Raw genomic sequence first — 14,327 nt, 5'->3', positions numbered from 1 at the left:
CATGTCACGTGGTCAATGGGAGAGGCTGGCAGTGGAGGCCCCTGAATCTCGGTGTGAAGCAGCCTTCCCCACCTTGACTCACTTGCCCACACACCTTCTTCTCCCATAAGCTCAGCCTCTGAAAACTCCAGGTCACTGATTTTTCTGTCTACTGTGTCCCGAGGCTCCTCATCCTAGGCAAAAGAAAGAGACAGTTTGATCTAAGGCAAGACAAGAGCGACAGCCAGGTCTCAGGGAACCAAGACTCAAGAGGGTCTGGGTGGGCCTCTGGGGCTGTGGGTTGAGAGCACAAGAGAGGTAAGGAAGAGAGCCACTCACTTCTCGCCTGCTGGATGGAGGGCAATAGAAGAAGTAGTGGGGATTGGAAGGCACTGTGCGGAAGTGGAGACGACTTATCTCTAGGAACTTCTCCTGTTATGGGGTTTAGAAGGAGGTTAGAATGTCAGCTACCCCTCAACAGGACACTACTCCCTACCCTAGGGCAGGACACATGCATACCACCAACCCAGGAGAGAATCCTGTCCCTCTGCACAGGCAGGACTCTACACCTCTTCTACCCTCGCCCAAGCTTCCCACCTGGATGACGCTATGAAGGTCACCATGGGCCTCTCCTCTGAGCTGGCAGACATCTGTCAGAGAGATCTCTGGCCCAGGGTCTGGATTGCCAGGGACACGGGTGCTCTGACACTCAGGCTCGCTTAGGTCCTCGGTCTCTATGCTGAATGGTTGGGGTAAGGATGTTGAAGTGTTAAGAACCACCAAGTTCTGAAGAAGCCTGCCTCCCAACTAGGGAGCAGCACAGGAAGCCTTTTTGTCCATAGGAAGAGTGCTTAGCATAACGGCATGGGTGGTGAAAGAGGCAAGGAGAACCAACATAACACATTTTGGCTCTAACCTCCATATTGCTTTTTCTTTTTTCTTTCCTCTTTTTTTTTTTTTTTTGAGACAGGCTTTTACTCTGTTGCTGAGGTAGGAGTGCAGTGGTGCCATCACTGCTTGCCTTCTGAGTAACTGGGACCACAGGCATGTGCCACCACGCCCAGCTAATTTTTGAATTATTTTGTAGAAACAAGGTCTCCCTTGGTTGCTCAGGCTGGTCTTGAACTCCTGGGCTCAAGTGATCCTCCCGCCTCAGCCTCCCGAAGTGTTGGGATTACAGGAGTGAGTCACTGCACCTGGCCTTAACTTTAACATTTCTTTTTTTTTTTTTTTTTTTGAGGCGGAGTCTCGCTCTGTCGCCCGGACTGGAGTGCAGTGGCCAGATCTCAGCTCACTGCAAGCTCCGCCTCCCGGGTTTACGCCATTCTCCTGCCTCAGCCTCCCGAGTAGCTGGGACTACAGGCGCCCACCACCTCGCCCGGATAGTTTTTGTATTTTTAGTAGAGACGGGGTTTCACCATGTTAGCCAGGATGGTCTCCATCTCCTGACCTCGTGATCCGCCCGTCTCGGCCTCCCAAAGTGCTGGGATTACAGGCTTGAGCCACCGCGCCCGGCCAACTTTCACATTTCTTAATGGATGGGGATTTCTATGAAACAGAGTAGCGATAACTCCCAGTTTTCTGACTTGGATCACTAGGTTGAGGGTGGTATCTTTCACCACGAATGAAGAAGAAAGGTGGAGAATCAAGGGTTAGTGGGAAGAAAATGCATTCATTTGCGGTGCATGAAAAGTGGGTATCTAGAGCTCCAAAGAGAGAACTGGACTGGAGTTCCAATCTAGGAGTCATCAGCATATCCGTCCTTCTGGTTCTTCTGTTTCCCCAACGCTAACACACTGCAGATGCTAGACCCATAGCTGTCTGCCTGCTTGCCTTTCTCCTTCTCTCCTCCTCTTCCTCCCTTCAACAGTGACCTGTTGAGCCCCTAAGGTGAGCTGGGGACTTAGCAGTGAGCAAGATACAGTTTTGACCCCCATGAAATTCACAGATTGGTTGGGGAGATTCCTACTATTGTGTGGATGTCCTCAGAACAAGTCTCTACTTTCACGGTTAGCACCAGGGGACTCCCTATCCCTGACTCAGCTCATCACTCAACGTCAAAGCAGGGGAGATGGGGAGAGCCTGGGAGGGAGACTGCTGCCTGTGCCAAATGCGGAAGGAAGGCTGCATGGCAGTCAGCGAGCCGGCGACAAAGCACTACTGCTTCTCAGGTGCTTAGATACTACCTTGGAGAGTCATTCCCCTGGACTGGAAGGTCCTTGTTTATAGGGACTTGGTCTGTGTACCTCCTTATCCATCATTCAAGTACAATCCTAACCTGGATTCAGAAGCTAGGATAGCTCGTTCCCGAGGCTCAGCACCCTCCTCCATGCTGCTGCTGAAGGGCCCGGGGCTGAGAGGCCCAGGGCTTGGGGGTGCATGAGGCAAACCCCAAGTGTGGCCACACAGTGCAAGCAGAAATGGAGTGATGTCTACTTCTTGTAGTAGCTCCTCACAGGCATCTACCGCTGTCAGCAAATCCTGGGAAGTCACACTCTGTGCTTGCTGCAAGCTGCGGAATAGCCCTGATGGAAGTGGAAGGGGCCATGAGGCTCAAGCTCTGGAATGGCCTCTCCAGTCCCCACCCTATAATCCCTGTATCTCCCCCAGGGCCCCACTCCTCCCTCCCACCACCCTCCTGCTCACCACGGACATAGCACCGCTGTGCATGCTCCTGCAGTAGGGCACAATGGTTAGCTGCCTCCTTGTACCGGGGCTCCATCCAGGCTGAGGATGGGGAGGGGTGGTCAAGGAACTGAGTCCTAGGAAGGGGAGGGAAAATGGAGCTTGACTAACTCCTTTAAGTGATACCTCAGACTCATTAGCCATCTACACTCCAATGGATCATCTACAGACACATATCAAGTGTATTCATGGCCTAACAAGTTCAAGGGTTTGCTGAGGGAAATCAAGCAAGGAGCCAGCAGGATGTGGCAACTTACCTGCCCATGCCCATTAGTGTGTACTTACTTCTTGGCTGGGAGCCATGGCCCGGCGAGGACATAGGTCAACACTGAAGGCACTCACCGGAAGATGAGGTCTCGGGGCGCCTGAGGGGGCTGCATGCCAACCATTTGTTCCCTCAGCGCTTCCAGTGAACAGCTGTAGATGTAGACAGGACACCGGGTCCGGGGCCCATCTGTACTCTCAGTCTGGGAAGCCTGACGCCCAGCGTAAGCCTGTAAGTCTCGACGGAAGGGTGGGCTTAGCTCTCCTTGATTCTGGGCATTGTCTGTGAAGAAAAGGTGTCATGTGGTCTTCCAGCCCTGTCTGTTTCCCACTCCCACTCCTGCCCACCTTGAGTCGGCAGCCTTACCATCAGCCAGGGTTACACTGAGGACAGGGACTTGGGACTTTGTAGCTTTGACCCCAGTTCCTTCTAGATCTTTCAGACTGGGAGCCCCACTCCAATCCCCAAACTTAGGCTTTGTCTCCTCTTGAGGGGGTCCCTCCAGGCCACAGGCAGCCAGACGCTGGACATCTGAAGAAGATGAGACAATAAATCAGAGCTGCCTGGTGGGCTGGTGTGGGAGCTCAGGGGTTTGTATCTGAGGGAGTTCGTGAGGAGGTCAGTGGCTGGCACCTGAGAAGGTAGCTGGGAGAAAAGTCAGAAACACATGCTGGGGGTTCACAAGCCTTGCATAGCAGCGCCACTGAGGGGGCTGGGCAGAGATGAGAGGCTTGAGAGTTTCAGGAAGACCTACTCTCTGTAAGAGAAAAATAGAAATTAGAGCAATCTATAAGCGAATGTCCAGCCCGTTTCCCTCCACCACCCTAAAGCTGACTCATCTTAGGTACAGCTTGAAAGATCCAGGACAATGGAAAATGACGGCATTCTGTCATTGGCAGATGCCATTTAGTCTCAATGGCGGTAGAAGGTTGGGGCCTGAAGATGTGGTGCCAGGAGGTCAGTGTGACAAGGTCTCATGGAGAAGAATCGGTGCTGACCAGGGAAGTAACAGCGGAGTCTCCTGTGGCCTGGGTGCTGCCGAATGCTTGCTCCTTCAGGATCCCATGAACTCCCAGTAGTGGCCCCTCGGCACCTACAATCGGGGTAGAGATGAGTGAAAGAGGGCAGAGCCAGCAGAGAGGTAGGACTCTGGGTTGAAGAAAGGGGGAGGAAGGGGAAGGCCAAAACTCAAAGACGGAAACCACCCGTGAGGGTGGGGGAAAAGGGCTGGGCCAGGGTCTGGTGTCAGGAGGATGTGGGTAACTCACCTGGAACATGGCAGGTCCGCCGCAGCACCTCACTCAAGAAGGCAGCCTGGTCAATGGGTGTCAGTGGGATCTCCCGGTCACTCAGCTCCTGCCCTAGGCAGCTGTGCAGCAGGCACAGCACCATGTCGTTGGCGGGACAGGACCCCTCGGCGAAAGGGACACCCTCTGGCTCTGCCCGACACACACTCTGCTCAGCACCAAGAGCCTCCTGCTGCCCGGTGCCCCCGGCTCAGCCCTGACCAGCCAGGCCCCTCCTTCAGCCTCATGGGCTCCTCCTGCCCCCGCCGCTCATCTGCTCACTTGCTGACCCATCTGTTTGTTATTTTCTAATACTTCCAGGCTTGCTGGCCCTTTAGGTGTGGGGTGAAAGGGTACCAGGTTCACCCACCTCTGGCAAGCAAGAGGAAGAACATCTGGAGCTGCTGGCACTGTGGCAGCAATCCCATTAGGTCAAAATGGAAAGGGATCTCATGGACACAGGTGTCTCCTCCCTGATCCAATCCTACAAGGGAGGAAAGACAGGACACAGTGAGACAATGATTATTCTACCCACTCCCCTGCTCCACCAGTGGGCCACCTGCCCCACTCACCATCAGAGACCCTCGGCTCTGGGGGCACAGGACCCCACTCCTTGCTTTGGCACAGCTGTATCAGGTATTCAAAGCTCAGCATGGAGCCTATGCAGGCAGCATCCCGTGGATGGAGCTACAGGAAGAACATCAAAGGTCAGGAGTCAACCCCTCTTAGCCCAGGATACCCTGGGTTCCAGCTCTTCAGGAAGCTTCAACAGTCCCAGCCATTCAGAGGCACCAGGAAGCCCACAGACTGCAGTACTCCAAAGGAGATGGTACCCCAATCCAGTGAGAGAGGTTGGGGTACTGTTCTGAGGACACTCACAGCTTGTGGGATCTCAGAATATGTCAGGTCCTGGAGGTGCTTCCAGCTTCCAGGGCCAGGTCCCACTCGCCCATACTGTGGCTCCACCCACACCTCGGTGACCAGATTGAGCTCTGAGTCTCCCTCCAGGGCCTCCACTTCCACATCATTGTCATCATCTGTTGAGAAGCTAAAGGAGGAAGGGGTCTGAGTCCAATGCACAGCCTCATGGCAGGGAATGAACCTCATGGAGGGAAGGAGGCAGGCACAGAGGGCAGCCACGAGTCACACAAGGCCTTCCCAGACCAGCATCTGCCTGATGAAGCATCTAAACACCACACCACACCCACTCCCTGACTTTGGGATCAAGATCATTTCAGGATATGGGAGCCAGACCTCTAGGGGATGGTGGGGAGAAGGGTGACTCTGCGGAGGCGGCCCTCACAGAGGGCCTGTCTCACCTGTCTTTGGTGGAGGTAGAGTGTGGGGGGAAGAGGATATACTGGACAACACAGGTGTGCTTCTCTTCAGCTGCAGCCTGCCCTGGTGGTTCATTCTGTGGGCAAAATGGGAGATCTTGAGCAAATCCCAGCCGAGGCAGAGATCTGGCTTGGCTTAGCTCTGGCCCTCAGAATTTCAGTTCCCTCACCACACTGTCCTGACTGCAGCCTCAAACCTTGCACCCTCTGGCCACACTGTCCCTGTGAGGCAGAGTTTCCAGCAGTCCCAACCCAGCTCAGAGGCCAGTGTCCCTGAGATTATGACAGACCTTGGCAGGAAGGTGTCATGAGGGATGGCACATACCTGAATTGGAAGTTCCAGAACCATGTTGATGATTCCTTCTCCACTGCAGGCAAAGTGGAATCCTTCAGAAAGTCGGACTCTGAAGCCCCATAAAGGCCAAGGCAAGGCCAGGATAAGGGAAGAAGAGACACTGAGACTACAAGCTTTCCCCACACACACCCACCTCCCAGCAGTTCTCAAGGAGCCAAGTCTGCTGGTGGCCCTGCTCAAACTGGTGGTCCCTCAGGGTATAACAAGTCCAATGAGGATGAGAGAGGCCAAAACAAATTGAGTGATGGGAGCAGACAGGGAGGGCAGTAGCAGATGCTGCTCTATACTTGAGACTGGGAATTAGAGGGGAAGTGTGTGCTACAGGCTTTCTGCTAGTGCCCCAGTCTACACTTGCTCTCTCCTTGCCCTGAGTGGCCTGGCAGACTTGGATGACATACTCAGTGAGGATGGAGAGGAGCTGGGCAATGGCACTGAGAGGCAGCGCAGGGGCCAGTCCTGACGGGACACTCCAAAGCCAGCGCTGATGGTAGAGGTAGCGGGACAGTGATGCCAGGCTAGAAGAGGCTGAGCGGCCTGACACCAAAGGCAGTGGACCTGGTGGCTCCAGTGTCAGCAAGAAGGGTGCCCGGTAGTCCAAGGGTAGCTTCTCATATCTAGGAAATGGGACAACTCCCCAGCGATCTCTACTCATCCCCGGCTAAGCCACGCCCTCCACACCTCTGTACCATTCATACCCCGCTAAGCCACGCCCTTCCACACCTGTACCACTCATACCCCACTAAGCCACGCCCTTCCACACCTCTGTACCACTCATACCCCGCTAAGCCACACCCTCCATACCTCTATACCACTCATACCCCGCTAAGCCACACCCTTCCACATCTCTGACCTACTCATACTCTGCTAAGCCACGCCCTTCCACACCTGTACCACTCATACCCCACTAAGCCACACCCTCCACACCTCTGACTCATACCAGGCTAAGCCACGCCCTCCATACCTCTACCACTTGTACCCCGCTAAGCCACGCCCTTCCACACCTCTATATCACTCATACCCCGCCAAGCCACACCCTCCACACCTCTGTACCACTCACACCCCGCAAAGCCACGCCCTCCACACCTCTACCACTTGTACCCCGCTAAGCCACGCCCTTCCACACCTCTGACCTACTCATACCTCGCTAAGCCACGCCCTTCCACACCTCTGTACCACTCATACCCTAAGCCACGCCCTCCACACCTCTGTACCACTCATACCCCACCAAGCCACACCCTCCACACTTCTGTACCACTCACACCCCGCTAAGCCACACCCTTCCTTTGTGTGGTAGCACTCATACCCTGCTAAGCCAGACCATTCCACACCTCTGTACCACTCATACCCCACTAAGCCATGCCCTTCCACACCTCTGTACCAACCTGATGAGCAGTTTGTCCAGTGGCTTATGCAGGACCACAAGGCAGGGCCGGTCAGAGAGGGCCTGCTGTGGCCCCAGCACGGGGGATGACTTGGAGGGAGAGCTGCCCCCGCCAGCGCCCCCTAGCCCTTTTCGTTTCACCTTGGGCGTTGGCTCCTTGCTTTGTACCCGGTGAGGGAAACGCAGCTGCAGGATCTCTTCCCTCAAGCCTGACACAATCTGAGGGGAGAATGTGGTCAGATCCTCCTACTCCCATCTCCTACAGGTCTGGGAGACGGAGCCCACAGACAAGGTGAGACACAGCCTTCTTCTCCAGGTCTTCCTTGGTCTGGGGACTCCTCCCTCTATTAGACCTGGCCCTGTGGGGTTTGGGGAGAGGGAGCTAGTCTACACCCCAGGGCTCCTTGGTCAGAGTCAGTTAGGGCCCAGCTCACCTTGTGTCGGGCCGGTGCTGGTGTGCCAATGGGAAAACCCAGGCGAAGAACCATGCATGGGGCCTTGGAAATGATACGGACCATGTAGAAGGAGGAGGGGGGCTGGTCTGGGGCACTGGGGAGAAATGGGAGTCAGTGAGCAGTCCGAGGTTGGCAGGATGTAGGAGTGAGGTCTGGGGTTAGAGGTTAGAGGGAGACATGGGATGAGGTGGGGGGGCATGAGGGGACATCACTTTGCCCACCTGGAGAGCAGCTTGACATAAGAATAGCCCTCAACTAGTACGAAGCTGCTCCAGTCCCGAAGCAGAGAGGTCAGGGAGGAGTGGGAGATCCTGCACTGGATAGTGCTGTAGCGCCCATTGCTGCCCGGGGTATGCAAGTGCTTGGGGATTGGTCTAGGAAGAGGGGTGTGGATTGAGGTTAGACCTCCCGGCCCCAGTCTTGGAAAAAAGGAATAGACTACTATCTCTTCTAGGCCTTGCCTGAGGTTATGGGGACTGATGAGCAGGGAGGCAAGGAAAAGGCTATAGTTTTTCCTTGGCCACAGTTGGTAAGAGCTCATCTGCTGCTCCCCCCGTTCCCATCATTCCCTATCCCCCAACCCCGATACTCCACCCCAACTACGGCCCAGCCCTAAGGGCACCCACGTGTCGTGCTCCAGGATTAGCACCAGGCGATGCATGTGCAGCCATCGCTGCCAGGAATTTGCATCCATGGACAGCACTGGCTTCCAGTAGGCAGCAAACTGGGCATGGGATGAGTCAGAACCACTAGGCTGGAGGGAGAGCACCTGGGGACAGGAACGACAGCACTATATGAGCATTTGTAGAGGACCAGGGTACAAACTGCAAAGAGCGAACAAAACCATGGGTAAACTCCATTCAGAGTCAGAGACAGCAGTGGCTTGAGGCTACAGCCCAGCCTGAGACAAAGCACAGTGGAGACAAAAACTGCTTCCACTGTGAAGACTAGATTTGGATGACTGAGCCCAGGGACAGACTGCGTAGTCCTTTAAAGCTGAATCCAGGAGAAGGATGGAACCATGAGCCCAGCTTATGTCACTGACTTGGGAGAAAAGCCACCGAATGGTGGCAGGACCTCATGATGTGGCCACTGTACATTAGCATAAGCCACCTGCCCATCACTGTTAGGCTGACAGCGTGGACTGAGTGTGAAGACAGCACAGGACAAAGGAAGTTGTGGTATTCAGGAAGTACGCAGTTCATGGTGGCTGGTGGTGGATGCATACAAGTAAAGGTGACTGAGGGAGCCCAGAGTATGCCACATGGAGATGGGGCAAGTGCTAATGGTCTGCTGGGGCTGGGATACCACCACCTAGACAGTGTGTGAGTCTTTGCCTCTGCCACCTGTGCTCTGTTCAGGACAGCCTGTCTCTATAGATCCTCCTCTTCCCTGGGGCCTTAGGGTGAGGGAGAAGAGAAGCTCTCAAGGTTAAAGCTTGGGCTTCTGGTTTAGGTGCCCTAGACGTGAGAGAGAAAGCAATAGAAGGTGGTGGTCCTGGGCTCCAGATGCTATACAACCCAAATTGGCATGAAATGGGGCTACTACACTTCAGAGCTACTCACCGGGGTAGTGGAGCCTGGAGGGATGTAGAAGAGTGGCACTCCGCTCTTGGTGCTGTCAGGAAGCGTGAAATGCTCAGGCACTGACGAGAAGGACTGAAGGTGGGCAAGCATCTGGTCTGTCTGGTTGATGCTGTAGAATAAGGGCCAGGCCTGAGCCATATCTGACTCTGCTGGGTGCAGATGAGGGGAGCCTTAGAGGTATTTGGGACCCTGGATATAAGCCTGGTTCTCTGGGTGATGGTCCCCAGCTCCCACCTTCACAAATCTGTCCCTCCACACAACAAATGGGGCAGCATTCCTTGAGTGATGACTTCACTGACCTCTGCAGCGTGTTCCAGAAACGCCGGATAACATGGGTACGATACAATGAACGGATGGGCTGCCTTAGTGCACAGGACACATCATGCAAAATGTCGTAGCCGCCTTCCATTGTCACTTCCACCCGTGTTACTCGAGGGCCCTCAGGCTCCAGGGGCCAGGGTGCCATAGCCACGTACTCAATGCGCATGTTGTGTTTCCACAGCAGCACCAGCTTTACCTCCAATTGGGACCCTCCTTAGGGAGAAGTGGGAGGGCCAGTTAGGAGAAGGCATAGGACTCTACGCCTGGGATCGAGTTCTATCTGAAACCCCCACCTATCTCATGGAACCTAGCCCTGCCAAAGGTTCCAAGCATGGTTCCACAGGTTTCAGGCCTACAGCTGGCCAACTGACACACAAGTTTGTAGAAACAATCTGAAAACCAAGCCAAGTTCAGGACCCTACACCACCCTCAGCTGGTTCACCTTGGGCAAAAAGAGATGGAATTGGGAAGCTCCTGCTAAGAGAATTAAGCCTTGATGACAATTCAAAACCCACTGTCTCAAGCGATAAGGTTTTCACTGTGACACTCTTTCATGTGTGGTACATGGGGGTCTTCCCACACACAAATTCCTGAGAGATCTGTGAGATTACAGCAGGTTAATGACCCTTACCTTTGGCCAGTGTGACCTCTCGGACACTGTAGCCCTCTCGAAGTCGCACAGACACAGTGCTGACCAAGTCGGCTGGCACCTCCTTCTCAGTGTGCTTCTTCCGGCGCAAGGCCAGGGCAGGGTTGCTGCTTGCAGAGACCAGGTGCTCATTAAATAGTCGGTGCTGAGAGCCTGGAAGACCAGTGGGGATGGGGAAGGAGAAACTGGCTATCTGCCAACTAACTGACAGCTCTGTAGGGCGAAGGGGCTATGCTGAAATCACTGTGAGGTAACAGTGCCAGTGGAGCCAGCTCCAGTTACACTTTCAGTACTCCAGGGCACCATAATCTCTGGGCCCATTCTATATTCCCTCCTTCCCACACCCACCTCAGTGTGCCTCTCACCGCAGTAATATTCAGGGTTCAATGCTTCCCCACTGCGCAGGAAGGAATAGAGGAGAAATGCCCGGTGGTAGACAGTCAGACCCAGGTTGCCTGGCTCCGGCTCAGGACAAGTGGACAGGTAGGAGCCGAATGTTGCCATTGCGATGAACTTCATTAATTCCACATTGGGCACATGGCCAAAACTGCAGTCATAAGAGTAAACTCCTCCCACCTGAAAAAGTGAGCAACTGAAGACCTAGCTCCGACAGAGGCTCAGGAGAAGGAAGAACAGGAGAGAAAGAGACTGAGCTAGGTGGCTGCTCCCATTCCCTGGACCACAGAGTGGGAAGTAAGCCAGTGTTTTCCTAGGACAGACCACTGTCTGTGTCTTTCCTTCTTTGAGCCCTTCTGTCTGATGCCCATGCTAACTGGCCACAGTACCCTCTGCACTTCCTCCTCGATACCTAATGGCCCACCAGGCCCACCACCTCCTTCACTAAAGATTTTGGCAACTGGTTCACTGACTTCCTGTCATCATCCTGAGAGGCTTCAGTTTATCAACACTTCTCAAACTTTAGGGTGTATAAAAAACACCTGGGGATTTTGTTAAACTGCAGTAGGTCTGGGGTGGGGCCTGAGATTCTGCATTTCAAACAAGCTTTCTGCTAGTCTCTGGACTACATTTTGAATACAATAGCTGTAGATGAGAAATTAGCAAACTACATATACCCTGAGGGGCAAATCTAGTGCATCACCTATTTTTGTGAATTGAGTTTTATTGGAACACAGCCACACACATTCATTTTGTATTATCTATGGCTGCTTTCACGCTTCAACAGCAGAGCTGGTCCACAAGGCTTAAAGGTTAACTGGCCTTTGCAGAAAGTGTTCGCAGACCTGCTCCAGATGACTCATTCAAGTCCCTGCCCTCTCAGTTCCTTAACTCTCATCTCCAGTAACTTTCTCTATTCCGCTCACCTGCCTGTAGGCTACACGCTGGCTCTTGGCTTCACCTGGAACAAATTCATCTTTGCAATTTCTAATTGCCACAACCCACTGATTACATACAGCACTATACCCTTAGGTTCCTCCCACCCTCCTCCTGCTGCTGCTCTTTGACGTCACTGAGACTGTCAGGCCTTGAACCTCTGCTCTCTCCAAATCTATCCACATTGTCCTGACCCTCCTTTCTCGACCCAGCTTGGACCCTACATTCAGACAACTTTGTAAGCATTGCTCTCAAATCCTTGGCCCTCTTCACTCTCGTCTGCTTCTTCGAAACCCCAACTAGGATCACAGCCTCTGTTCTTGGCCAGTGGTGCCCAAACAGAAAAAACTGACAGTTGCGTAGGGTGGCACCACATCAAAATATGACACTCAACTCTGCTAGTCCTTCAGGGCAGTCCTCATTACTGTTCCTTCTTCCCAACTCTGGCCTCTCTTCCTTACAGTACTCGGCTTCACCTTTTACTTCAGAGATAAATCAGAGGCCCTTCGCAGAGCTGATCCACATCTTCACTTCTACTTTCTAGTTTCAGAGAAAGAAACGACACTTCCCTGCTCCAAAAGAATCCCTCAATCTGTTTCTTAAGCCTATGCCCTCCTGTCAATTCAGAGACTTTACTCCACCAGCCTCCCTTTTCCTTTCTTTATTTTCAAACTCTTCTTCACTACAGACCCTTAGACACATGCTTAAGTCTCTAGCTTTAAAAACAAAACAAAACACTCCTTTACCCTGTACTTCCCTCTGGTTACCATTCTCTCTCTTGCCCTGCTCTCGATCTCAACAGCCAAATTTCTTGTGTCAACACTTGTCCCTATTTCCTTCCTTCTATCCACTCTTCAATCCCCTCACCACCTCTTGACTAAAATGGCTCTGAAAAACATCCCCGTGACCTCCTAATCACCAAATCCAAAGGGCACTTTTCATTCCTCAGTTTTTACTTGATCTTTTTGCTGCTTCTCACAGTGTAGTTACCATTGTGAGAGGCAGCAGAAAGATCAAGTAAAATTTTCTTCCAAAAATTCTGACTTCTCTGACACCACAATCTTCTGGCTCCTGGCTGATTCTTTATTCTTTGCTGGGCCCTCTTCCTATGAAAGACCTCGAACACTGGTGTTCCCCAAAGTTCTTCCAGGACCCTCTTCTGTTCTCAATTACCATCTGTACCCTGACAAATCTTAAATCTCTACCTCTCAAGCAGTGTTCGTCTCCTGAATATCAGGATCTGTGTATTCAACTGCTATCTGCTACAAACAGCAGCCATTTATTAAGTGATTATGTACAACGCTAAATACTTTAAACACATCTCACCTCCCAGTGAGTTATGTATTTTTACAACCTCCATTTACAAATGAATCTGACCTAGAGGTGAAGCAATGTGCCCAATGTCACCCAGTTAATAACTGCAGTCAGGATTTAGACCAGCACGCCTAACTCCAAAGGTGATCTTAACTGGCTGTGTTGAACCACAGGCACCTCAAACACAACATACACAAACTTGCATTCATCATCTTATCCTCACTCTACCACAACTGCTTCTCTTCCTTTTGCTCTGCTGCTACCCAGTCATCACTGGAATCAGAGACTTGGAGACATCTTTAAGCCCTCTTCTCTTTCATCTCCTACCCCCATCTTGCTAATCATGAAGTCAGGTTGACTCTGCCTCTTCATTTTTCTCAATCCTCTTACCCCTAATTTAAGCCCTGATCCTCTCTCACTGACTTTCCCCCGTCCTTCACCCAGCAGCAAGAGTGACCTTTATAAAACATTAACCCAACTAATGACTTTCCTTCTATCTATCTGCATCACCCACAGAGTTATGCTTAATCTCATTAATAAAGCAGAACCAGATTTTCACGTTCTGGCCTGTGCCTACCCCTTCAGCCTTGTTTCCCATAGCTTTTTACCTCCTTCCCTACAGTCCGTCAATCCAATTTAGCTGCAGTCCCTGACTATGCCTTTTACCCCTTTGCTTAAGCTAGTTTGAGCGGGTTTTCTGACCCTTGCACTCAAAACAATAATGACTAATCTGCGGGGTGAGGTGGGACTGGAAAAGACTGTCAGATTTTAAATTCTGCATTCTTTCTGCTTTAACAGCTATTTCCAAAATCCCAAGGAAAGAGGAAAAAAATGAGAGTCCTCTCCTACCATGCTACCTACCTTCCAGACATGACTCCTTCCCCCCATGTAACTAATTAATTGACTTTACCTGGGAAATCACTGCCTGTAAGAAAGTAGCCAGCCATCCACCTTTGTGTGAGATATTCCATTTCTCTCTCATCCTTCCTAAAAAGTCCTCACCTGGACAAAGGAACAAGCCACAGTGCCACTGCGAAGCTGGTTCAGCAGTGTCTCACAGACAGCAACATCAGGAACACTGGTCACCCCATCCGTAATCACGATAATCCCTGGAGCAGGAAACACTAGATCAGACCCGGAGACACTGGACAGACCAAAGTCACAGGAAGGCACCCAACTGACCGGGCCCTGAAGGGCTCAGTGTCCTCCCACCAGTGTGGGCAGTTTCATAAACGATGAAGATTTACAAACTTCAAACACCTTTCCTTCTCCCTTACCCTCTTGCTTCTTCCTCTTGAGTGCCAGATCATAACCTCCCCTAAGTGATACCCTTGGAGCTCTACTCCTTCTAGGGAGTTGTCAGAGCCGAGGGTTCCTGACAC

The 14,327-nt window shown here is 52.3% G+C and overlaps 1 protein-coding gene across 11 annotated transcripts in view; it reads right to left on the bottom strand.

Annotated features, from left to right (window-relative positions):
• Nucleotides 1–14,327, bottom strand: part of SZT2 (SZT2 subunit of KICSTOR complex) — a 65,938-nt gene that overhangs the window by 20,679 nt on the left and 30,932 nt on the right. For 8 of the 11 annotated variants that reach the window (XM_030913191.1, XM_030913197.1, XM_030913200.1 and 5 more), the window contains exons 7-31: nucleotides 13,948–14,054; nucleotides 10,665–10,875; nucleotides 10,282–10,452; nucleotides 9,629–9,863; nucleotides 9,309–9,438; nucleotides 8,370–8,512; nucleotides 7,965–8,117; nucleotides 7,723–7,837; nucleotides 7,290–7,507; nucleotides 6,306–6,521; nucleotides 5,878–5,956; nucleotides 5,535–5,629; nucleotides 5,095–5,263; nucleotides 4,788–4,902; nucleotides 4,586–4,699; nucleotides 4,198–4,368; nucleotides 3,928–4,022; nucleotides 3,563–3,686; nucleotides 3,296–3,460; nucleotides 3,007–3,211; nucleotides 2,626–2,741; nucleotides 2,258–2,504; nucleotides 577–718; nucleotides 319–411; nucleotides 83–173 (exon numbers count right to left, since the gene is read on the bottom strand). In XM_030913191.1, coding sequence (XP_030769051.1) covers nucleotides 83–173; nucleotides 319–411; nucleotides 577–718; nucleotides 2,258–2,504; nucleotides 2,626–2,741; nucleotides 3,007–3,211; nucleotides 3,296–3,460; nucleotides 3,563–3,686; nucleotides 3,928–4,022; nucleotides 4,198–4,368; nucleotides 4,586–4,699; nucleotides 4,788–4,902; nucleotides 5,095–5,263; nucleotides 5,535–5,629; nucleotides 5,878–5,956; nucleotides 6,306–6,521; nucleotides 7,290–7,507; nucleotides 7,723–7,837; nucleotides 7,965–8,117; nucleotides 8,370–8,512; nucleotides 9,309–9,438; nucleotides 9,629–9,863; nucleotides 10,282–10,452; nucleotides 10,665–10,875; nucleotides 13,948–14,054 — 3,720 coding nt within the window. The remainder of the gene's footprint in view (nucleotides 1–82; nucleotides 174–318; nucleotides 412–576; nucleotides 719–2,257; nucleotides 2,505–2,625; nucleotides 2,742–3,006; nucleotides 3,212–3,295; nucleotides 3,461–3,562; nucleotides 3,687–3,927; nucleotides 4,023–4,197; nucleotides 4,369–4,585; nucleotides 4,700–4,787; nucleotides 4,903–5,094; nucleotides 5,264–5,534; nucleotides 5,630–5,877; nucleotides 5,957–6,305; nucleotides 6,522–7,289; nucleotides 7,508–7,722; nucleotides 7,838–7,964; nucleotides 8,118–8,369; nucleotides 8,513–9,308; nucleotides 9,439–9,628; nucleotides 9,864–10,281; nucleotides 10,453–10,664; nucleotides 10,876–13,947; nucleotides 14,055–14,327) is intronic. The other 3 variants (XM_030913192.1, XM_030913195.1, XM_010371882.2) reach the window with 1 other exon arrangement.

The sequence above is a fragment of the Rhinopithecus roxellana genome, chromosome 12 (genome assembly GCF_007565055.1).
Source record: "Rhinopithecus roxellana isolate Shanxi Qingling chromosome 12, ASM756505v1, whole genome shotgun sequence".
In the NCBI taxonomy this organism is placed as follows: domain Eukaryota; kingdom Metazoa; phylum Chordata; class Mammalia; order Primates; family Cercopithecidae; genus Rhinopithecus; species Rhinopithecus roxellana.
The sequence above is the reverse complement of the archived record's forward strand: the minus strand, read 5'-3'. Positions and strand labels throughout refer to the sequence as shown.